At 44.5% G+C, this 25,092-nt stretch overlaps 1 protein-coding gene across 2 annotated transcripts in view; it reads right to left on the minus strand.

Annotated features, from left to right (window-relative positions):
- ldb2a (LIM domain binding 2a) overlaps window positions 1–25,092 on the minus strand; it is a 164,041-nt gene that overhangs the window by 42,337 nt on the left and 96,612 nt on the right. For both annotated transcript variants that reach the window (XM_084332198.1, XM_084332197.1), the window contains exon 3: window positions 647–819. In XM_084332198.1, the coding sequence (XP_084188324.1) occupies window positions 647–819 (173 nt within the window). The remainder of the gene's footprint in view (window positions 1–646; window positions 820–25,092) is intronic.

A 25,092-nucleotide genomic window follows, 5' to 3' on the forward strand; every position in this document is an offset into this window, starting at 1 on the left:
CAGTGTGCTGAGCTCAGGGTTCATGGTACAGAATCACTTTAGCACGACTCCTCCTCAGTGGCAAAGACCCTGGACTTAGATTCACTTAGACAGTCAGCAGACGAACACTCAAAAGCAGTTAGTCATCTGAATCACGCCACAGTGGAGCACATATTCAGGGGCTGCTGGTACTAAAGGGGTTCCCCCACCAGTCCTGCTCAATGCTTTCTCTTTCACGTCAGAAATCGAATGGAAAAAAATAAAAGGATTCTACTCCAGAGGTGGAGAACAGTATGAATATGAATATTCTACTGTACGTAACCTTTTGGAGAAACATTATGTTTCCTGGTATTTATGGCAAAATATCAGATAGCTAATTACTTACATTATATTCTATAATGAGATATCCTTCCATTTTGTAAGAATGGGTAGGCCTATATTATTTATTTCATTCATGAACTAATTAATAACTAATGAGGACAACAACTGTGTTCATCTGATTGTGAGTCAGTGAAACAAGCATCCACTGAGGGGATGAATGATATGGGTGGAAAATCAAAGGACAAAAATGTATTTGATCTCTCACCATATAAATGCCTCGCTTGACGCCATTATCATACCGTTGTGATCAATTATTCATTGGGACAGCTCTGGGGTCAGACCTCACCTTTGTAAACATGGGCTTCCCGTGCTGCGTGACCATGGTGCACTGATCACAGTCCACTGTGATGCAGGAGTTGTGGAAGGACTCCTTGGAGTGTTTGAGGATGTAGTGGAGGTCAGTGACTCCGCCCTCGAACACTGTGCTGAAGTAACGCGGGATCAGCGTCCGTCCAATGGCTGCAGAGGGAAACAGAGGCGGAGTCAGTGTGGTGACTGGAAGGAAACCAAAGGCAGGGAGTTGCAGGAAACACTATCAATGTTTATAACGCATTACAGCAATAATAATAATAATAATTATTAACAACAACAACAACAATATATATATATGTATATATATATATACACACACACATATATATATAAATGGTAAATGGTGCAAAAAGAATTTTTTTTCTTTTCTCCCCTTCTTTTTCCGTTTTTCTCCCCTCCCAATGTTAGTCGTTATGCCAATTCCCAATCCCCTTCCTGGTCGTTGCGCACTCTACCCCCTACCGTCGGTCCGGGAGGGCGGAGACTATCACATGCTTCCTCCGACACATGTGTACCCAGCCCACCGCTTCTTTTCACCTGGCAGCGCGGACTCTCACTGGGAGAGTGTAACATGTGGAAGGTCACACTATCTCTCACAGATCCTTTCCTTGCTGTGCAGGCGCCCCGACCGAACTGTAGGAGTCGCTGTTTACAACGACCAGGACCCACCCTCGCCGGGTTTCCCACCCGCTAACACTGCCAATTGTGTTAGTATGGACGGTCGGCCAACCCGGAAGCACCACAGCTGGATTCGATCCCACTGTCTCTGTGGTGGTAGACAGACGCTCAGTCCGCTGCATTTATATAGCGCTATATATATATATATATATATATATATATATATATATATATATATATATATATATATATATATATATATATATATATATATATATATATATATATATATATATAAAGCGCATTTATATAGCGCTTTTATCCAAAGCTCTTTACAATTTTACCCATTCACTCACACATTCACACACCGACAGCAGAGGCAACCATGCAAGGTGCCAACCTGCTTATCGGGAGCTAACAACATTGTGGATTATCAGGAATAATAATCCACTCATAATTACGTTATAATAAATTAAAGGATACCTTATAATGTGATTTATTTTTTTTGCATTCGACTGAGAGATTGTCTGATTTAACTTAAATTTATTAAGCACCCCCACAGCTCAAATGGACTGATAATTTTTTTTTAAGTAATAATATAAATATTTGTTTGCATTCGACTGAGAGATTGGCAGCCGACTACGGCTCCTTTCGATCGATTAGTCGACTATTCGACTAGTCGAGGTCAGCCCTATTAAAGTTAAGTGAAAACATTTTCTTACTGAATCAAGGAGAAGCATTTATCATGTATTTATTATGTATGTGCTCCACGTCATTAACTAACTAAGGCTTGCCCTCAATGATTTTCAAGTTGAAATAAATATTAAATGAATGAATGAAAAAGTACAGTACAACACAGCATTTTGCGAAGACAGTCTTTCATTAATCACTTGTAGTGGCTTGTAATCACATTATAAGGTATCATTTAATTTATTATAACGTAATTATGATATTTTTTTTTTGCCTACTTTTTCTCCTCCTTTTTCTGTGACTTTTCTACCATCCCAATTTCACCTCTCGTGCCAATTCTCCCTCCCCTGTCCTGATCGTTGCTCGCATGTGCCCCCCCACTGGCCGGTCGTAGGGAGGATAGAAGCCCATCACATGTCCCCTCCGATACATGTGGAGGCAGCCAGTCACATCTTTTCACCTGCCAGCGCGGACTCTCATTGGCGAGGTGTAACGTGTGGGAGGCTCACACTGCCCCCGCTATTTCCTGTCTTTTGCTGTGCAGGCACCCTGACCGACCTGTAGGAGTCGCTGTTTACATCGACCAGACTACCACCCATCGACTCGCCTCCCGCTGGCTCTGCCAATTGAGTCAGTATGACGGCCGGCCCAAGCCGGAGGCAACGCTGACAGCCGGTTTCGAGACCAGTGTCTCTTGCGTTGGTGACGAGCGAAATGTCTGCTGCGCCACCCAGCCGCCTGGATAATCCACAATGTTGTTACTGTAATGTATTACACTAATAATAATTTTTGTCTGTGATTGTAAAGTGTCATGACATGATGTTATACGTCATCGCAACATCTTCATAGCATATCATAAGCTATTGTAAAACACTACCCATCTATGAACAATTCTAATTATACGTATCATGTATTATTATCATGTATTATGTACTGAGATGCATTCAAGAAGCTATAAACATACAGTACCTAATGTATATAATAGATCTAACTGGCTGTCTAATTAGGCGTCTAATTGCACAGATCAACAAAAAAAGTACAACATGCAAACCAATTCATAGAAAATGTTTTGTTACATATTCATGACATACATCCTACATTTGGTTAACTGCTTTATTTAGAGATGGCTATTTCAGGTTCTGCTATATGAATCTTTTTTGTAATCACCTTGCATGGACTTTATCTGTCCGTATAATACTTTGACTGGACTTCCCATCACGTGTGGTCTGTATGTCAGAGTGTATCAAGTTTCTAAATGTAAATAAATCTCTCAAACATTACAGCATTAGGGAGTGATTGATTGGAGTTATTAATTACCAGCAAGTAATTTTTTATCTTTTTTTTAAGAACCTCGACAGCCCTCGGAATAGCTGTCAAATCTTTTTTTTTGGAGTAGCCAAAAACAAAACACACTGGATTTAGCGCATGACAAACACAAGTGCAAGAGCCGAGGAAGGGAAATTATGTCAGTGTCTTTTTCTTTTCTTTTCTTTTTTTTACCCTGGGGCTTCTCTCTTGTTCTCACTCCTCTATGTCAGCTTGTTCTCCACTTAGAGGAGAGAACTGAGGTGATACAAAAGTCTTGTGGATACACGCTGAGTGATGTTATATGCAAAATAGAAGGGGGGGGGGGGGGGTTCAGGATGTTAGGATATCTTTCTTTTCTTTTTTTGTATCTTAAGACACTGGACTGGGGCTGAATCTACAGGTTTGCAGTATTTAGCATCGACGTTCGTTGTAGAGCTGACCACTAACTATTTTGGTTGTTTAGTTGGTGCAGTGATTACTCTCTCAAATCCCTGAATTGTTTCAACATTTAAATTTATATCTAAATACTAAATCATGGCTACATTCTCAAACATGTTCACTTGTAGATGTAACTCAAGTCAAGTCAAGAGTTTTATTTGTCACGGCATACAAGCATACAGTGAAATGCGGGCAACGATTGTGCAATAATACAATAATAAGAATAGGATGAGAATACGACATTTGTGCAATAATACAAGTAATAAGAATAAGACATAACAGGTATATGTACATACAGTTACAAAAAGCATGGTAGACATGCTAAGGTCCTGCGATAGTGCAATACACTGTTAGCTATGGATGAGGCACTGGGTCTTATGTACACTACTATACAATTCTATACTATACAATCTACAGTTATACTATGTGTCCTTATGCTAGCTTGCTATCCATCTGTTTTCTATACAAGAACCACTCCCGTTCTTGTTTTTAAAGTGACCTTTCTGTGAGGATTCGCCTGTCCCTGGACATTTTTCCTGTGTTTTCCCTGTCTACTCTCCTCTACTCTTCACCAGCCCCCACCCTTGCGATGATTTACTCTCCTCTACTCTTCACCAGCCCCCACCCTTGGACATCCTTGATCCTCTACCTTCACGCACCTGTTGGGAGTTTGCAATCACCTCGGGAGAGTACATAGGTTGCAGACTCCCCTCCAGTCCTTGTCGGGTCGTTCTGTGTTCTGGACTCTGTGTTCGTTCTGTATCTGTATCTGTGTACACTCTGTGTTCATGGAGTTCTGTACGTTACCATCCTGTACGTTACCATCACCTGCCGCGTCTCCGGCGTGAGACGACGTGCCAGCCATCACCACCTGTCGCCGTTTGCCTGGAATGGGACACCGTCTTCGCTCTCTAATTCTCTACGGGAGGTTCCAGTGTTCCCACTCCAGACGTCAAGCCGGCTCGTCATCGCTCCCGATTCCACGGGAGGAAGGCGTCTCTTCATGATCCTCGTTCCTGGGGGTGTGGCTCGTCGTCGCTCCCTAGTATTCCACGGGAGGACGGCGTGTGCCCATCCCGTTCCCCTTGGACCCAGGCTCGTCGTCGCTCCCTAGTATTCCACGAGAGGACGGCGTGTTCCCATCCCGGTCCCCTGGGACCCCCTTTGTTCTGCGCTGCCCGTCTGCAGCATCCGAAGAGGAGGAGGAGGATCTCCATGCCAGGCCCCGCTGTCGGGCCCCTGTTCCCGTGCCAGGCCCCCGCCGTCGGGCCCCTGTCCCCGTGCCAGGCCTCCGCCGTCGGGCCCCTGTTCCCGTGCCAGGCCTCCGCCGTCGGGCCCCTGTCCCCGTGCCAGGCCTCCGCCGTCGGAACCCTGTCCTCATCCCTGTAAACAGCTCTGGCCCTCGCCCTGATCAAGGCCTTAACCCTGTTCTCTGTCCCTGTCTCCAGCCCGCCTCTCCGGGCCTCTGTCCCTGTCCCCCTCTCCAGTGCCCCTGTTCCTGGCCCTGACACTTAGCCCTGGTCCTTAGCCCTGGCCCTTAGCCTTAGTCCCTTAGCCTGTTCGCCTCTTAAAGGCACAGTGCCGCATTTTCCTTATTTCTTTAGTGTTTTTGTGTTCTCCCTTAAAGGGACTGTGCCGCTTTTTGTTATGTAATAAATAAATGCCCTGTTTTGGCTTACTCTCATACCTGTCATGTGTTGTGCGATTGGGGTCGGTTACAAACCATAACAGTACGACCCGACCAGTCGACGACCCCAGCCAGCACAGACAGTGTATGTGAGTTAGCCCCTGTTAGTTCCCTCTAGCTCCCTCTAGTTCCCCTGTTAGTTCTCCTGTTAGTTCCCCTGTTAGCTTCCCTGTTAGCTCCCCTGTTAGCCTCGTTAGCTCCCCTGTTAGCTACCCTGTTCCCCACAGCTAGGACTGTCCTTCCAGCTAGCTTGTTCTCCTTTGCTAGTCCAGCCCTGTCTGCTAGCCTAGCTCCGGCAGCTAGCGCAGCCTCTATGCTAATGTAGCAGTACAGCTAGCATAGGCCCTGTAGCTAGCAATGCTCTGGCAGCTACCCAGTCCCTCTGCTAGCCCCACTTTAGGTGTAGCTTCCCCTGCTAGCATGGCCCAGTTTTTTTTTGTTTGTTGCTTTGTCATGTCCCCTGCCCCGCTGTCTGATTTTTTGGGTCGCCCGGTTGCTCCCGTGGAGGGGGAGGTACTGTGAGGATTCGCCTGTCCCTGGACCTTTTTCCTGTGTTTTCCCTGTCTACTCTCCTCTACTCTTCACCAGCCCCCACCCTTGCGATGATTTACTCTCCTCTACTCTTCACCAGCCCCCACCCTTGGACATCCTTGATCCTCTACCTTCACGCACCTGTTGGGAGTTTGCAATCACCTCGGGAGAGTACATAGGTTGCAGACTCCCCTCCAGTCCTTGTCGGGTCGTTCTGTGTTCTGGACTCTGTGTTCGTTCTGTATCTGTATCTGTGTACACTCTGTGTTCATGGAGTTCTGTACGTTACCATCCTGTACGTTACCATCACCTGCCGCGTCTCCGGCGTGAGACGACGTGCCAGCCATCACCACCTGTCGCCGTTTGCCCGGAGTGGGACACCGTCTTCGCTCTCTAATTCTCTACGGGAGGCGTGTGCCCATCCCGTTCCCCTTGGACCCAGGCTCGTCGTCGCTCCCTAGTATTCCACGAGAGGACGGCGTGTTCCCATCCCGGTCCCCTGGGACCCCCTTTGTTCTGCGCTGCCCGTCTGCAGCATCCGAAGAGGAGGAGGAGGATCTCCGTGCCAGGCCCCGCTGTCGGGCCCCTGTTCCCGTGCCAGGCCCCCGCCGTCGGGCCCCTGTCCCCGTGCCAGGCCTCCGCCGTCGGGCCCCTGTTCCCGTGCCAGGCCTCCGCCGTCGGGCCCCTGTCCCCGTGCCAGGCCTCCGCCGTCGGAACCCTGTCCTCATCCCTGTAAGCAGCTCTGGCCCTCGCCCTGTCCAAGGCCTTAACCCTGTTCTCTGTCCCTGTCTCCAGCCCGCCTCTCCGGGCCTCTGTCCCTGTCCCCCTCTCCAGTGCCCCTGTTCCTGGCCCTGACACTTAGCCCTGGTCCTTAGCCCTGGCCCTTAGCCTTAGTCCCTTAGCCTGTTCGCCTCTTAAAGGCACAGTGCCGCATTTTCCTTATTTCTTTGACTCTAGTGTTTTTGTGTTCTCCCTTAAAGGGACTGTGCCGCTTTTTGTTATGTAATAAATAAATGCCCTGTTTTGGCTTACTCTCATACCTGTCTTGTGTTGTGCGATTGGGGTCGGTTACAAACCATAACACTTTCATTGTGTTAAGTGACCGTTGAGTGTGAGCGTGTGCAGCATGTGTGTGTGTGTGTGTTCATGCTAAAGTGACTGCTAGTGTGTGAGCGTATACAGTAGGGGTGGGAATCAGAGAGACCTCACGATACGATACTATCGCGATACTTGCGTCACGATACGATAGTATCGCGATACTAAATATATGGCGATACGCTGAGTATTGCGGATATATTTTTTTGTATCACATTTTTGTATTACCTTTTTTCAACTGCAAAGTAAAACTTTGTCAAGATGTTTTATCTAATAAAATAAAGTTCAGTCTGTTCATCTCACTTCAATCATTTTTATTGCAGAACATGGTATTTTCTCAAGCAGACAGATGTAAACACTGTAATCTGTGTTGCATGTACCTGACAAACTGAACTGTTTGTATTACAGTCATATTCCAACTTAACTGAATGCACGTGTGTGTGTCTGTGTGTGGACTACTGTACTATTACAGGTATTGTAATAAACAATGTAACTTCCTTATACAATTTTTTTATTATTATTATAATTAAATATCGATACTTGGCATCCCTGTATCGATACAGTATTGCCACGCAAAGTATCGTGATACTACTATGTATCGATTTTTTCCCCCACCCCTAGTATACAGTGTGTGTGTTGTGTGTGTGCTCATGTGTGCTTGTGTGTGGAGAGTTCAGTGTTCAAGACTCTGATGGCCTGGGGGAAGAAGCTGAGCCGAAGTCTCTCTGTCCTAGTTGCTGGTGTTCGCAGGCGTTTGTCTTCTGTCGTTTTAAGTACTACGTAATGATGCTCCGATAGCCGCTCACATTACCACCACAAGCTTCCCCCCCTCTGATGGAACATCCCAGAGCGGCTCGCGTGCCTTCAGACTCCTTTGGCCATCTGCACATGCGTATGGGGAGTAGGTGCTGAAAAAGTGACTAAAGCTCGGCCGAGAAAGTTCTGATCGATTTGGAATTGGTCTCTTCGTGTTCAGGAGACTCAGGCGTATATAAGGCTATTGGATCATGCCTCCAGCACCCCCACAGCCGTAGCTACAACCACTTACATCAAGGCTCTCATCCACATTCATTCATTTGCTCCCCCCACTCTCTCCTCCATGATTTCAGAATCCCGGAAGTGTTGCGGTGGTCTATACAATATGTCCAGGACACGAGAACAACACAAAAATAACCCTTTTCTCTTTAAAGCAGCAGTTGCAGATTTCTGTAAACCAGTTGATCGTTTCCTCCCAACAAACCTTCAAAACACGCTCCCCAAGGCTTCTTCAAAACTGCTAATAAGCGTGTGTACCCCTACTCTTTATCATCACATAATATTCTTCAAGACTTTAAGAGCAACCTTCACTGCTGCTGCATGACGCCCAGATCTACAGTACGTCTGCAACCAATCCACCTCCCACGCATTGTTTTCATATTTCAGTATTTGCATGTGAAGAGGTATATTATGTGTATCGTGTTATTTGTGTGTGTGTAATGTACGTGTGTGTGTTTGACATTTTCCCCCCATGTGTCCATCACACACCAATATATTATTTACACCGTTCAAGTAGGGCTAGCTGATACAGGAAAACCAAAACAAATATTTTAAATAAGGATGGGAATTGATCAGATTTTATCGATACGATTCCATTATCGATTCTGCTAATCGATCCGATTCTTTGTCATTTCCCTTATCGATTCCTGATACGTTTATAATTAAAATAAATAACTTGGAAATGCAACAGAACTAAGCTGGTTAGAATAACAACATGCAACTTGACATTTCTGATTGTCATTTATCATTTATTGTTGAGCCCCCATGTCAGAAAAATACAAAAACTGTAAAACTAATTTTTACTATACAAATAAAATAATGTATTTGAGAACAAATTTTATCTATTGAACTGTAGTTGCATTCAACAGGTCGTTATTGCAAAAGAGAATTCGCTAGCAATAACCTACCTGTATAAATAAAGGTTAAAACTTTAGTAAAAACATAACTGACACATAAGCAATTCACCTACCGAAATTCCGAGGCTTCTACCTCCTCTGATGTGGCGCGCACACACACACACTGTAGGAGCCAAATCCTATGATGATAAATTGTAACTTTATTGCCCCCTTAGAAATGTGGTTTATTATGGTATTCGTGTTTTTATTTGTTTATTAATATTTGTCAATGAATTACAAGATGGAGACTTACCTGGTCAACTCCCCTTTTTTCCCACGCTCCCCCTAACCACTCCTATAACATGGCAGGTAATTTAGAGTTCACGCAGGCCCAGGTGGAGCGGTACCATATAGTTTTTGACCGCACTCAATTCGCATTTGATTTGATTGACAGTTTAAGTTCATGTACATAACCCTTTTTGTTTGTTTTATAGTGGTAGGCAGCTATTGGGGCTGTTGTGACTCGCTTCCCAATAAATCCCGTTTGTTTTGAATGTACATTGGACCAGCGTCATCTTTTCTTTTTGGATTGCAATTCGGAGCGTGTCGGACTAACAACGCATTACCTGGAGCCTCAAGGCAACTGCGGTTCGTATGATTGCCTTTATATTGTCAAAAACTACCGCTGACAAAGCCGACGGACAACTTCTAAGCGCAACAAGGAAGGAGGTAAAGTAAAAAGTGGATGTTCGTTGTGGATCAAAGACGTTGCGTCTGAGTGGAGTGGATGTGATGAACATAAACGGCGCGGCCGTCTTTATTGTTTGAAGGTGTCTTGTGCTGGTGAAGAGGAAAATATAATACGGACTCTGTCTCTGTGGTTGACAGCGATACGGACTCTGTCTCTGTGTGGCTGATAGCGGGTCGGTGTGTGTGCGTTTGAGAGTGGATGACGTCACGCGCAGCATTTGCCAAGTGCGCTGTTTCCCACGCCCTAGCTGCTTCATTCATAAAAAACACTGTTCTGTTTTAAATGCATACAACGCCGCTGCTCATCTGAATTAGGAGGTTTTCGTTAGCTGCCCACATTATGGCGGAAATGGAGAGTGGTATTTTTGAGGATCCTTTACAAAAATTAAAAGGATCAAGAAGTGCAAAACTGGGTGCACTTACTAAAAAAAGGAATGAAATCACTGAACTTATGGGAAATCATGGAAATGTGGAATTGGTTCACACAAAAATGACAGATTTCTCCAAGTTGCGTGGCGAGTTACATGAACTCAATACAGCTGTAAAGGGTTTGCTAACCAAAATATCCATAGAGGAAACAGAAGAGGACCAAGCAGAATGGTACGAGCCTAAAGCAGCATCACTGCATGCATTTGCTGCCCATGTTCAAACGTGGACTGAAGCGGCACAACCACATATTGAATATGACAAAGGTGAAGAAGAGATCCACCCAAAGGACAGCGTTTCAAACACCTCTTCAAGGCGTTCAAGGAGGTCATCAAAAGGTAGTAGGCATTCTAATTACTCCTCTACATCCTCAATCCGACTCAAACTACAAGCTGAGAAGGCAGTTTTATTGATCAAAGCAGAAGCATTAATAAAGAAACAAGCACTGGACAAGGAGGAGGCTGTACTAAAGGAGAGGAGCGACAAGGAGGATGCTGAACTAAAGGAGAGGAGCCGTAAGGAGGATGCTGATCTAAAGGGGAGGAGCCGTAAGGAGGAGGCTGAACTAAAGGCCAAAAGGGAGCAGTTGGAACTGCAAACTGAAATACAAGCCACCAGTGCTAAACTGAATGTTTTTACAGAATATGAGAACATTCATGAGATGGACAATAGACCAGGCGATGGAATGAATGAATATTTCGATGAAAGGGAAAGGTCTAAGGAAGCCTCACAAAAGGTTATTCGAGAGGCAATGACGCCCACCTCCACTGATGTCATCACAACATTACCCATCACAAATTCAGATGTGTATGATGTGGAATTCCAGCCTCTTACTCCATCTGCTCAGCTTGCACAGTTGAACAGACACAGCAGCCTGTTACCAGAAAGTGTTCAAACTGTATATCACCCTGTTTACCCAAGACTAAGCAACATAGGAGGGGAGCCTGTTGTAAGACGAAAGGAAACGTCACAACAGCCCCAAATTGGAATGTCTGCTTTAAGGGTCAGCCATGGAGGATCTGCGAAACAGCATGAAAATGGAGCCGTCAGACACGATGGTGCTGTCACTCTAGAAGGATACAGGGAAACACCCGACATGGGCAGGATCGTCGACATCATGCAACATCAGAATAGTATAACCGAAGTACTGGTGAAGCAGCAAAGACTATCATCCTTACCACCTCTCAGCATACCCACGTTTAAAGGGGATCCATTAGAATACGGGTTCTTTATACGTGCATTGGAACATGGTATTGAGGATAGAACTGAAAACTGCAAGGACAGACTGTATTTCCTGGAGCAGTTTACCATGGGGCAACCCCGAGAAGTGGTACGGAGCTGCCAACATATGGACGCTTCAATAGGATACACTGAGGCCAAAAGGCTCATGAAGAAGTATTATGGCAACGAGTACCAGATTGCAACAGCTCACATTGATAAAGCCCTCAACTGGCCCGCAGTCAAAGCTGAAGATGCTGACGCCCTACAAGCATATTCAGTCTTTCTAACTGGATGCTGTAAAATGGACAGCATCGAGTACATGGATGAGATGGATAATCCAACCACAATGAGAGCCATTCTCTCTAAATTGCCATACAGAATGAAAGAGAGGTGGAGAGGCTTGGCATGTGACCTACAAGAGAAAAGTGGACGAAGAGCTAGATTTAATGATCTAGTTAATTTCATTGACCACCAAGCTAGAATCATGTCACATCCTTTGTTTGGGAACCTAAAGGAAACACCCACCTCTTCAGGAAGAACAGCAGGGCCACTTCCATATCAGCAAAGTACACCAAGGGAGAAGAAGAGTGGTTTTACTACCAGTGTCTGGCCTGTTAAAAGAGTTACTGGAAGGCCCTCACCAGCCGCCCTCAAGCCATGTCTGTTCTGTCAGGGAGAGCACAGTTTGGACCTTTGCAAAGAACTGGACAAGAAGCCACAAAAGGAAAAGTTGGATTTCTTGAAAAGCAAAGGAGTGTGCTTTGGCTGTCTGTCATATGGACACATGAGCAAGGGATGCACACAGAAAATTACTTGTCGAGTGTGTTCACTTAGGCACCCTACCATACTCCACATGCATAAACAGGTCGACGGTGGCAAAGAAAATAGGGAAGAGACTGTTACCAGTGCATTCATAACTGGAGATGGTGAGACCCACACAGGGGCCGGGGAGCCTGACTGCATGCTATAGTGCCGGTGAGGGTGAAAATGAAGAAAGGTAATCGCATGATACAGACTTATGCCTTTCTGGACTCAGGAAGCACCGGCACCTTCTGCACAGAAGCTTTGCTTCGAGACCTCAAGGTTTCAGGAAGAAGTACAGACATCCTTCTCAAAACCATGAATAAAGAGGAAGTCGTCAGTACCTCCGTGGTCTCTGGAATGGAGGTATGTGGCATGGACGACAACACACTAGTGGAACTCCCCGCTGTCTACACGCAGAAGAAAATACCTGTGACCAAAGACCATATTCCCACTCAGGAATACGTGGATCAGTGGCCATATTTGCAGCAGGTACATCTCTGTCACATTGATGCTGACATTGGCCTGTTAATCGGAACCAATGTACCAAAGGCCATGGAACCACGGATGGTTATTAACAGCCAGAGAGACGGTCCATACGCCGTTAAAACAACTTTGGGTTGGACCGTTAATGGACTTCTAAAAAAAGGTTCTGTCTCCCCCTGTGGAGAGTCGACTGTAATGGCACATAGAAGTTCGGTTGTGCAGCTGGATGAGCTTCTGCAGCAACAAATCAGGCATGACTTCCCTGAACGACAGCGGGAGGAGCAGCTTGAAATGTCCAGGGAGGACCACGTCTTCATAAAGTGTGTCCCCCAGCCAGCCAAACAGTCAGGCCTACCACTTAGGAAGAACACTGAATTTCCCAATCGCTGCACGGCACAACAGCGGGCCCTTGCCCTGAAAAGGAAGCTTAGCAAGTCTCCTCAGTTCCATAAGGATGACATCAAGTTTGTGGCTGGCAGCCTGGATAAAGGCTATGCCATAAAGGTGGGAAAAGGCTCACTGGACAGCAGCAAAAGGACTGGGTATAACCCACACCATGAAGTTTACCATCCCAAAAAACACAAGCCATGGATGGAAAGCTTGACGAGTACAAGATGGTAGTGCAAAGCTTAGAGCCACAGACTACCACTCTTCGTAGACCTATCACAAAGTTGTGTCTGCTGCTCGAGGCTCCTACATAGAACACACACATACACACACACACACCCCCCCCCCCCGTTCACTAATACACTCTTACTGATAACTTGGAAGATGGAAGATTTTTTTGCTTGGATTTTGATTTTTGAATGGACTATACATTTTGGCTCCTTTTTTATATTTTGATAGTTGTAATTGTTTCGTTTGTCTACAAGAACAATTAGAGGCCGGTGTGTAGGAGCCAAATCCTATGATGATAAATTGTAACTTTATTGCCCCCTTAGAAATGTGGTTTATTATGGTATTCGTGTTTTTATTTGTTTATTAATATTTGTCAATGAATTCCAAGATGGAGACTTACCTGGTCAACTCCCCTTTTTTCCCACGCTCCCCCTAACCACTCCTATAACATGGCAGGTAATTTAGAGTTCACGCAGGCCCAGGTGGAGCGGTACCATATCGTTTTTGACCGCACTCAATTCGCATTTGATTTGATTGACAGTTTAAGTTCATGTACATAACCCTTTTTGTTTGTTTTATAGTGGTAGGCAGCTATTGGGGCTGTTGTGACTCGCTTCCCAATAAATCCTGTTTGTTTTGAAAGTACATTGGACCAGCGTCATCTTTTCTTTTTGGATTGCAATTCGGAGCGTGTCGGACTAACAACGCATTACCTGGAGCCTCAAGGCAACTGCGGTTCGTATGATTGCCTTTATACACACACACACACACACACACACACACACACACACACACACACACACACACACACACACACACACACACACACACACACAGAGACGGCTCCCTCCCCCCCGAGCCCCCACCCATGCCAGCTCAGTGTTCTCTCTCTGTCTCTCTATGCAATGAGCATGGCTATTTAGCTAGCTAGCGGCTAACGTTACTTTACCATGTAAATGAATGACTAGGATGCAAAGCACTTTCAGTTTTCACTGCACACACAAAACGGTCGCAATATCGAGCCCTTTAAAATAAAGTGTGGATTGGCTCCTCCTCCTTTGTCCGGTTTCATCAACCTCAAGTCTGCCTCAACCAGGAACACTAGAGGTGCAGCAAGGGGGGACTGTACAATCCCTTTAAAAAAAAGTGTATTTGACCAGGCCGTCTTCTCATACAGAGCATCCCACCAATGGAACTCAATTCCTCAAACAATTAGAGTGTCCACATCATACCATTCATTCAAGTGCAGGGTTAGGGAATGGCTCATTGAAAACCAGAACTGTCAACACTGAGGTGTCTGTGTATGTATGTGTGTGTGTGAATATGGTGCATCTGTCTATGTCTGGGTCTCTTAATATGTCATGATGTGCTCTGTCCTTGTGTCCATGACTGTATTGTGACCTGTATCCCTACTATGTCTATGTGCTTTTGTTGTGTTTTTATTCTAATGTTATTTATCTTGATTTTATTCTGTTTTTATTGCTAACCCTTTTTTTAGCCTGTACCTTCTGGCAGGGGGACTGCCAATGGAAATGAGCCTTTTGGCTAAAATTGGGTGCATTTACATCTGTAAAATGTTTTATTAATGTACACTGTCCCCCTTGAACAAATAAAGTAAACATAAACCTTTAGGTTTTCCTAGTCAAGGAATCAAATAGTCTGCTATGGCTGCATGCATGGTGCTAACGTTATTGTTTTTAAATGCGCAACTGTCGGAAAAACATGGCATCAATAAGAGGAATCGTTAGTCACGGAGGCATGCGATTCCAGGAATCGGACAATTAGGAACCGGTTCCCAATCCATTCCGATTCTCGATTCCCATCCCTAATTTTAAAAGATTAAAAAATAATTATAATAACGATGTGTCACAACAAAAAATTAAACCATGATACGATAACATGGTTCAAGATAGTCCCAGCCCTGAATTCAAGATAGTCATGAAACAAAAACCCAAATTCTGGGGCACTGGGACAGAAATTAATCACCTAGACTAGAGCTGTGATGTTGCTGACTATCGTGTCCATGATAATACATGTCTTTCTCACACCTGACATGGCAACACAGCCGAATTATCAACATTTGCTCCAAGTCCAGGCTAAACGCACCCCGTCGACACCGAAGCCTAGCAACTTAATAAGCTGATATCTCATTCATGTTTTTTCACCCCTGCAACATGCTAAAATCCGACCTGACCTCTCTGAACCCCTGATACATTATTTTATATCCTTTTATATCCAACTCACAGTACTCCCTGCTCTGTGGCGTGACCTCCGGTGCCGGCGGTGACCTCAGGCTCCAAACGCTGCAGAATGCATCAGTGAGACTCCTCACTCTCCCCAAATCTTGGCAACACAGCAAACCTCATGCTGACCCAAAGTTTGCTCGCTCCTTGTCCACCACTGCATCGATTAAAAGTATTTGGTCATAACCGACACAGCTTCTCATCCTCTTGGCAGTGTTCATTTTGGCAGCTATTTTGATTTTAGTTTTAGTCTTAGTCATGTGTCAAATGCTCCTTTTTCGTTTTCATCATATTTAGTCACCTTCATTTCTTTTTAGTTTAGTCAGTTTTAGTCAACTACAGGTCTGAGAATTTGAGTCTTAGTCAGTTTTAGTCAAAATGTTGTCTTTTTTTGTTTTAATAGATTTAGTCACAGAAAACGGATGACATTTTTGTCTAGTTTTCGTTAATGAAAAAAAATGCATTTTATTCTCTTGTAATGCAATTCTATGTACAGCTACAGTCAGTCAAATTCACATTCATTTCTATTGGGATCATAGATTCATGTAGACGCCCCTCTCCCCACTCCCCCCATAATGTAATGAGTTAAAGATGTAAACAGTTAAAGACCCTCACCAGTCTTAAAATAAGATTCAATCGTTTTATTTCAAACCACAGTGTTAGTTTGGCTACATTTACCATTGTCCGGCAAAACAGCATTTGAAACATCTTCCTCCCTGGTATATTTTGTGAACACCATCATTTTGAACTTCCTCTTTAATATATTTATGGATTGACTGGATTTGATCTCCTCCTCCAGATTATTCCACAAGGTAACTCCACACAGAGAAATACACACAGCCTTCCTGGTTAGTCTTGAAGATTGCTGTTCCAGTTTGAGTTTCCCTCTAAGGTTATATCTTTGGAGTCCAGCTCTCTCACAGAACAATTTCTGTATCTTGTCAGGAAGGCTGTGGTGAATGACTCTGTACATGAACTGGGCAGTTTTGTAATCCACCAGGTCCTTTAATTTCAGAACTGAAAGTTTTAAAAACAAAGAATTTGTATGTGCTTTGTAGCTCTCATTTGTTACAATCCTAATTGCTCTTTTTTGGAGCATAACCAAAGGAAGTAGGTTGGTTTCATAGGTGTATATATATATATAATAATATATATAAATAACAAAAACAGTAAAGTGAACCGAACGTTTCCACAGCCCATGTGAAGCAGACATGACCCCTGGTTGTACAAAAATAATATATATATATACATATAGAGCATAGAAGTGCTCCACATATATACACCATAAGACATAATCAAACCAATAGTTTGTCTTAGTCATGTGTCTAATGCTCCTTTTTCGTTTCATCATATTGAGTCACCTTCATTTATTTTTCATTTTAGTCTTAGTCAGTTTTAGGCCCCGTCCACACGAACGCTGGTTTTAATATAACCATGATTGTATGTGCGCAGTTGCACTGTTCGGCCACACACAACCGGGGATTTGCTACACTGCAACCGCGGTCTTTGAAACCGGTGGCCAGGGTGAAGTTGTGCGGTTTTGCAGTTGCGTGTGGGCATAGCAACCGAGGTTATTCCCAGTGTTTACAGCAGAGCTGTCGCAATTATTTCCCATGTTCACGGCAGACCGCGGGGTAGAGAGATTATAGCAGAGCCAACTACACCAGTGTTTACAGCAGTCCCAAGTAGCGTTATATGAAAATGATTGTAACAAACTTTTGTTCGAAACGTATCGTCTGTTCAAGTTCAAGTTCTTTAATAGTTGTCATACAGAAGTACAGAATACTTTCATACAAAATGCTTCTTACTGTTACGCTCCAGAGACTGTGCTAGACAAGATAGTATCAAATAACATAATATAGCATGTAATTTAGAAGAAGAAAAATGAGGTCACAGTGTTCGGTATAGACATATGTACAATGTTCTGAGTTACCATATAATATACAATACTATGCAGTGTACTAATGTACAGTACTATCTAGTGCAAAGCAGAAATGGGATGAGGTACAATTTTAGGTACAATTTAGAGTAAGGTGTACGAGTTGTAGTGCAATCCTTCATCAATAAATATAAAGTGTGGGGAGTGGGTGCTACAGTGTGTTTGTTTAAAGTGGGTGTGTGCTATAAAGTGTGTGGAGTGGGTGCTACAGTGTGTTTGTTTAAAGTGAGTGTGTGCGTGTGGATGTGTGTGCTATGTGCGTTTGGTGGTTGTTGTTGTGTAGTGTTCATTCATTGTTCGTTTAGCAGCCTGATGGCCTGGGGATAGAAGCTTCTTCTGAGTCTTTCTGTGCTCGCCTTGAGACTCCGGTATCGCTTGCCTGACCGCAGCAGTTCAAAGAGGCAGTTGTTCGGGTGACTGGAGTCTTTAATGATTCTCTTAGCCTTGCCCTTGCAACGCTTGTTGTAAATGTTCTGGAGGGTGGGGAGCCCCCCTCCAATTGTGCGTTCGGCTGAACGTGTCACTCTTTGTAGTCTGCTTCGGTCTTGTGCAGTGCTATTCCCAAACCAGGAGGTGATGTTGCCGGTCAAGATGCTCTCTATTGTACATGAGTAGAAGTTCTTATGGATCTTCTGACTGACTTGGAACTTCCTTAGGCGCCTGAGGAAGTAGAGGCGTTGTCGTGCCTTCTTCACAACACTGTCAATGTGTGTGGTCCATGTCAAGTCCTCGGATATGTAGGCTCCGAGGTACTTAAAGCTGTTGACTCTCTCAACCGGTGCCCCGTCGATGCTGAGGGGGCTGTAGTCCTTGACCCCCGACCTCCTGAAGTCCACAATCATCTCCTTTGTTTTGCTGACGTTCAGGGAGAGGCTGTTTTCCTGGCACCATCCCGCCAGGACCTTGACCTCTTCCAGGTAGGCCCTCTCGTCGTTGGCAGAGATCAGGCCCACCACCACTGTGTCGTCAGCAAATTTGATGATTGTATTGCTACTCCGCTGAGCCACACAGTCGTGTGTGTACAGGGAGTAGAGGAGGGGACTCAGAACACAGCCCTGGGGGGCCCCTATGTTGAGGGTGATGGATGAGGAGGTGCAGTTGCCTGCTCTCACCACCTGGGGTCTGCCAGTCAGGAAGTCCAAGACCCACTGGCAGAGGTCATAGCCCAAGCCCAGGTCCCTGAGCTTGGCTATGAGTATGGAGGGGACTATGGTATTGAATGCCGAGCTGTAGTCGATGAATAGCATTCTCACATAGTTCCCCTGCCTCTTGTCCAGGTGTGATGCTGCTGTGTGCAGCACATGGGCTATGGCGTCCTCCGTGGACCTGTTGGGGCGGTATGCAAATTGCAGGGGGTCCATGTTGATGGGGAGGGAGGAGCAGATGTAGCCCTTTACTAGCTTCTCAAAGCACTTCATGGCTATGGAGGTGAGAGCTACAGGGCGGTAGTCGTTGAGGCAAGCAGGCTTGGATTTTTTGGGTACAGGGATAATAGTGGACTTCTTCAGGCAGGTGGGGATGACAGCCTGTTCTAAGGACAGGTTAAATATGTCAGTGAATACTGGGGCCAGTTGGTCGGCACAGACTTTTAGGACGCGGCCGGGGATGCCGTCCGGACCTGCTGCCTTCCTGATATTCACTTTTTTAAAGGTCCGCCTCACCTCATGCTCTGTTACCCTGAACACTGCGCCTCCATCAGCAGCCGACCCCCCCCCCCCCCATTGCCGTGGCTTGTGAGCTGGTGTTGTTATTACCAGCATCAAACCTCGCATAGAAGGTATTGAGGTCATTTGCTAAGGAGATGTCACTGTTCAGTTTGAGGGAGGCGCCTTTGTAGTCTGTCATCGTTTTGAGCCCCTGCCACATAGCTCTAGAGTCAGCTTGTTCAAACTGGAGTTCAATTTTATCCCTGTAGCGCCGTTTGGCCTCTGACACTGTCCTCCTTACGTTGTATCGCGCCACCTTGTAGTCATTCATGTTGCCTGCCACTAGGCCGTCGTTGTATGCTGTTGTATGCTTGAAGAGTGTTGTGATCGACTGATGTCTTGTCGCATTCCTGACCTGACGCTGAGAGTAAACATGTAGCTGCAGCTAAACTAAACTCATGTGTTGTCAAGTTATTGTTATAAGGAACCCAGTCCAGACTGCATCCCCTTAACAATTGTTTGTATTGAGCCGTATTGTATTGTACCCATTCTGCAATGTGTTAAATAACGTTTACATCCATTTCATATCGGTAACGTTACCACATTACGTTAGCATTTAAGCTATATACTATACATGGATATAGCCATTCACATTAGCATGTAGCTAACAACACCGGCGGTCTTTTGTGAGACTAAACTATCCGCTCTTGGTGGTAAATTGTGTTGCTGATCGTTTTTTTTCATCAACAAAATGAGAGGCAGAACACAGTGAATGTATCCGTTTGTTTATTGCAGTTTCTTTCTTTGCTGAAAATAATATGTTCCGTTGGCAAAATGATCCAGTCCAGCTGTGCTTCTAAACAGGAAGTTTACTTCTTCTTCTTCAGTGAATTAATGGCAGATCGCGACCCAACAGGAAGTTTAGTGAGCGTACAGCCTTTTCTGATTGGTTGAAATGGCCTTCATGTCTGAACAACATCGCCGCCTACTGTTTTGGCATTGTACTAAATGTATCGGTTACTGGGTTCCCAGCTCTGCCGTGAGTACGCAGTTATACACGGTTGTTCGCCTGTGTTCACCGTGTGGACGGAGTTTTATTTTTTCAAACTTCGGTCATATTAAATCCAAACCCTCGTGTGGACAGGGCCTTAGTCAACTACAGGTCTGAGCATTTTAGTCTTAGTCAGTTTTAGTCTCGATTTTGTCTTTTTTGTTTTAGTCTAGATTTAGTCAGGGGGAAAAGCTTTGTTGACGACCATATTTAGTCATCATTTTCGTTGACAAAATTAACACTGCCTCTTGGCCTGTGGTATCTTCTCCCTAACTTCTCTCCCCCTTCACAGCCACGACTCCCAGACCGGGGTTTATGTACTCTATTGTTTGGGCACCTATGTAAAATGTGATGTGGGCCTACCATATATTTCCCTGTGGGTTGTTACTTCAAAATATCTTTATTTAAAATATTTTTCTATTATAATATTTATTTTCATTTATGATTAGACCTATATCCAATCTCCAATGTTTGCTGTCTAAATTAGTGAGAATTTAAAACAAAACACAGCACGGACTGTGCTACTACTATATATACCATGTATACTTATTATTATTATTATTGACAGGATATACTACCATTCCACTATTATTATTATGTTCTACTCTAATATGATTACTACTTCTTTTTTTTAATGATCTTTTCCCCCTCCTTTTTCCGTTTTTCTCCCATTCCAATGTTAGTCGTTATGCCAATTCCCAATCCCCTTTCTGGTCGTTGCGCACTCTACCCCCTACAGTCGGTCTGGGAGGGCGGAGACTATCACATGCTTCCTCTGACACATGTGTAGTCAGCCCACCGCTTCTTTTCACCTGGCAGCGCGGACTCTCACTGGGGGAGTGTAACGTGTGGAAGGGTCACACTACCTCCCCCAGATCCTTCCCTCGCTGTGCAGGCGCCCCGACTGAACTGTAGGAGTCGCTGTTTACAACGACCAGGACCCACCCCACCGGCTTTCCCACCCGCTGACACTGCCAATCGTGCCAGTATGGACGGCCGACCAAGCCGGAGGTACCGCAGCTGGATTCGATCCCACTGTCTCTGCGGTGGTAGACGCTTAGTCTGCTGCGCTACCCGGCCGCCAGTGGAGGCTGCTGACCAAATTTTTAGGTGAAGGACACATTATTATATTATATTTATAAAACATCCCCCAATGTGTGTGTCAGTAGTGGCTGGTGAGTTAAAAAATTGGGGAGGACGGGAGATAAAAAATTGCAATAAAGAAGTACAGACACAGTGTGGTTATGAAGACAGCAGACAGACACTACAGTTAAAGACTAGTAGTAATTTATACCTTTGAGTAACTCTTGACACACACCTCACTTACACACATCACAACAATATCTTAGTCAAGAAGGCAAATCAAAAACTATTTGTTTACAGCAAGATCAGACCATTTCTCATCCTCACTGTTTCAAACACAACTACATGCAATTTCTTTGCAATTTCATGCAAAAAGGGCTTATAAAATGCATGGTAAATGTCCACCCTGGACTCACCACTGTACTCACCGCTTTACTGCCAAGACACAATAGGCTACAAGTCAAGAAGTATCACCACATCAATCTAGGGCTGTCCCTGACTAAGGATTTGGATGGTCGACTAGGATTGGCCAAAATTTGCCGTTAGTCGACTATTGGTCGACTTAAAAAAATTAATTATAATATTTTTATTATTATTATTATTTTTATTTTTTTTTATCATTCCATTTGGGCTGTGGGGGGTGCTTAATGTCTGAAGGAGTCGACTGAAGGCTTCTTGTCCTCTGCAAAAGTATGCAATTGGTTCACTGATGGATACATCTTGATATTTGTCTAGTATAGTGTGTTCATTAGATGGGTGAAATCCTCTTTCAGTGCCTCTGTGCCTGTTTTCGTAGGCAGTTAGCCTCTGGTATGCGTGCCGTTAGCGTTAGCCACGCTTCTATGCCTCTTTTCTTTTGAAAAAAATGATTAAAAAAAAATAATAATATATATATATTTTTTTTATTATTATATTCGACTAAGAGGTTGGCCAGTCGACTACGGCCCCTTTCGACCGATTAGTCGACTAATCGATTAATAGGGGTCAGCCCTACATCAATCCCACATGCACTCATTCCAGTACACACACACACACACACACACACACACACACACACACACACACACACACACACACACACACACACACACACACACACACACACACACACACACACACACACACACACACACAGTACAAACTATACTGCTGTGACGATTTCAATAAAACAGACCATTCTGAGTCAATGGTACAGAAAAACTGTACATTGGAATATTGATAAACATATCGGTCAATCCCATTGTCCTGTGGGATTATGCCCCCCCCCCCTCCCCGCTGCGATATTAATATTTGATTAGAAACGCAATGCCACGGCGGGCTATTGAGTTCATATGCCATAAATGTCATGTATGTTGTGTATGTCATAAATGTCAATATGAATCGAAAATGTGGGACCCTGATGTAAACAAGACGAAAGTCTTGCTCTGGTCTGCATCCCCTTAACAATTGTGTGTATTGAGCCGTACTGTATTGTACCCATTCTGCAATCTGTTAAATAAAGTTTTCATTCATTCATTAATTTGCTGTCTCGTTATAACACAAACAGCTCACCATGAACCATGACCAGCTTAATTACGTTAAGTTAGCATCCAAGCTAGCGTGATAACGTTAGTACAGTAGTTATTAGCATCCAAGCTAGCGTGATAACGTTAGTACAGTAGTTATTAGCATCCAAGCTAGAAACGGCTAGGCTGCCTGCTCTTACCTGCAATAATGTTGTAATCGTCCTGGACAGATAGACTTGTTAAATCATAATATCCACACTTTGTGCTGGTTCTCAGTAAATGTCCCGCCGGCGAAAAATAAGTTGCTATTAAAGTGCTAAATGAACGTGAATGTGTGTTCGAACGTGGCCGCTCTGTTAATAAAATGTTCAATCAATCAATCAATCCCGCGAGGGGAGACGCAGCTCCTCCGTGTAGCTGCAGAGCTGCAGCCTGCAGAGTAGGAACCATTCTCTGATTGGATCTCAAGGCTGTCAATCATTCAACCTCCGTGTAGCTGCAGAGCAGCAGAGATGGCAACATTCTCTGATTGGATTTCAAGGCTGTCAAATATTCAATCCCCCATTCAATGGCAAGAGTTTGAATGCACGGACTGTGTTTAGATGACGTTAATAGCCTATTTTGATTGGCTATTATTTATTATTTATTTAATCCCGGGTCAATGTAAATTAATAATAATTATGAATTATGAGTGAATTTGTGTTTCACGTGTTGTCATAGAGAAACCTCCACTGCCGGCCGCCCATGATTACTACTTCTATTATAATCTTTTCCCCTGCCTGTACCTCCCCTCCCCTCGCCCCCTATTCCTTTATCCTCTTATTAATATTCCTTTATTCATGTGTGACCAGAGTAACTACTGCAGCCCTGTTTGTACAGAAACAAAAACAGCCGTGAATCCCAGAGTTGGGATTAAAAGAAAGCCCTCGTGCTGGGAATTCTGACGGAGCCCAGGGTTCTTCCCTGGGTGTAACAAGTCTCTGTTGCTCCCTGTTTTCCCGTCTGTCACATACTCGTCATTATAACATTGGCGTAAAAAAATAAAAAAAGGACTGCTACATTATCCAGCAGCACGGCCTCTGATTCCAAGCAGAAATAATCCATTTTAAAGTCAACACTCGGTTGGGTAGAATTATGCTCCACCACCCCCCCCCCCCCCCCCCCACAGCCCAATCCCCCCTCCCTATACACATATACACACGCACGCACGCACACACACACACACCACACACACACACACGCACACGCACACATTATTACACACTACTCCTCCCCCCCAGGGGAGTAAAGCCAGGGAACTAAAACTTAATTTAAAAATGTCCCCCAAGACAGTGACTGGGTGCTCCTGAGGCTAGTCCTGCGCTGTTTTTTAAAGAGAGAGGAGAAGAAGAGTGGGAGGGAGAGGAAGAGATTTGGGGGGGGGAGGGGGGGGGGGGGGGGAGTAGCCATGACTGGCATGTTTGTTTCAAATTTGATAAAGTCAGGCGTGACTAAATAAACACATCAAATGTTAGGCAGTGTGTGAGCACAGGTTGAAGGAGGGAGATAATAATAATGATGATAATAATAATAATAATAATTATTATAATGCTAATATCAATAATGATAATAATAATAATAATACACTTTATTTGTATAGCACCTTTCATACATGAAATGCAGCCCAAAGTGCTTCACATTGTAGAAGGTTGGATTAAAGAAATATAGATGAATTAAGATTGTTGAGATCAGAGGGTCTGTGTAGGATTGTTAGTAACTGTCTAACTGTACATATGGCTGTTTACACTAGTAACTGTTTACCTGCATATATAACTGTCTCCACCAGTGACTGTCTAGTTGCATATATATCTGTTCCCACTAGAGGGGGCTCTAGGCGGAGCCACCCAGGTACACCACCTTGTGGCGAGTATAAAAGCTATACTCCCACTTCGTTCTCTCCCCCAATGTCTCTCAGTGAGAGAAGACCACTATGTTACTGCTGCTCTTTCCATGTGAATAAAATAAATCACGCCAGTTCAGGCTCAAGATAGAAACCATGCCTCTTGACCAATGTTCCCCCTAAGGTGCGCCCGTGCGCGCGCACACATGGCCAAATGCTCCCGCGCACATCTGAAATCGGTCGCGCACAGAAACGTTTGTGTAAAAAAAAAAAAAAAAAAAGACGTTTGTTTGGATGCACGTAATTTACATGTTCTGGGTTGGCTAGCTCTTGGATACGATCCAACCTATTGCGTGGCACCACAGAGAGACGTTTTAGTATCGGCGTCTGTGATTTCCTAAACGTTTGGCCCTTCCTGAATCTGCAGCAGCCGACGCGGAAAATGAAAGCGTTGCCCCGTTTCATACTTTGATAGTAGATGAGAGCACAGACATCACAGTGCACAAAATGCTAGTTCTGTATATAAAATACAGG

This window comes from Notolepis coatsorum, assembly GCF_963971535.1.
Source record: "Notolepis coatsorum genome assembly, chromosome: 16".
Taxonomy (NCBI): domain Eukaryota; kingdom Metazoa; phylum Chordata; class Actinopteri; order Aulopiformes; family Paralepididae; genus Notolepis; species Notolepis coatsorum.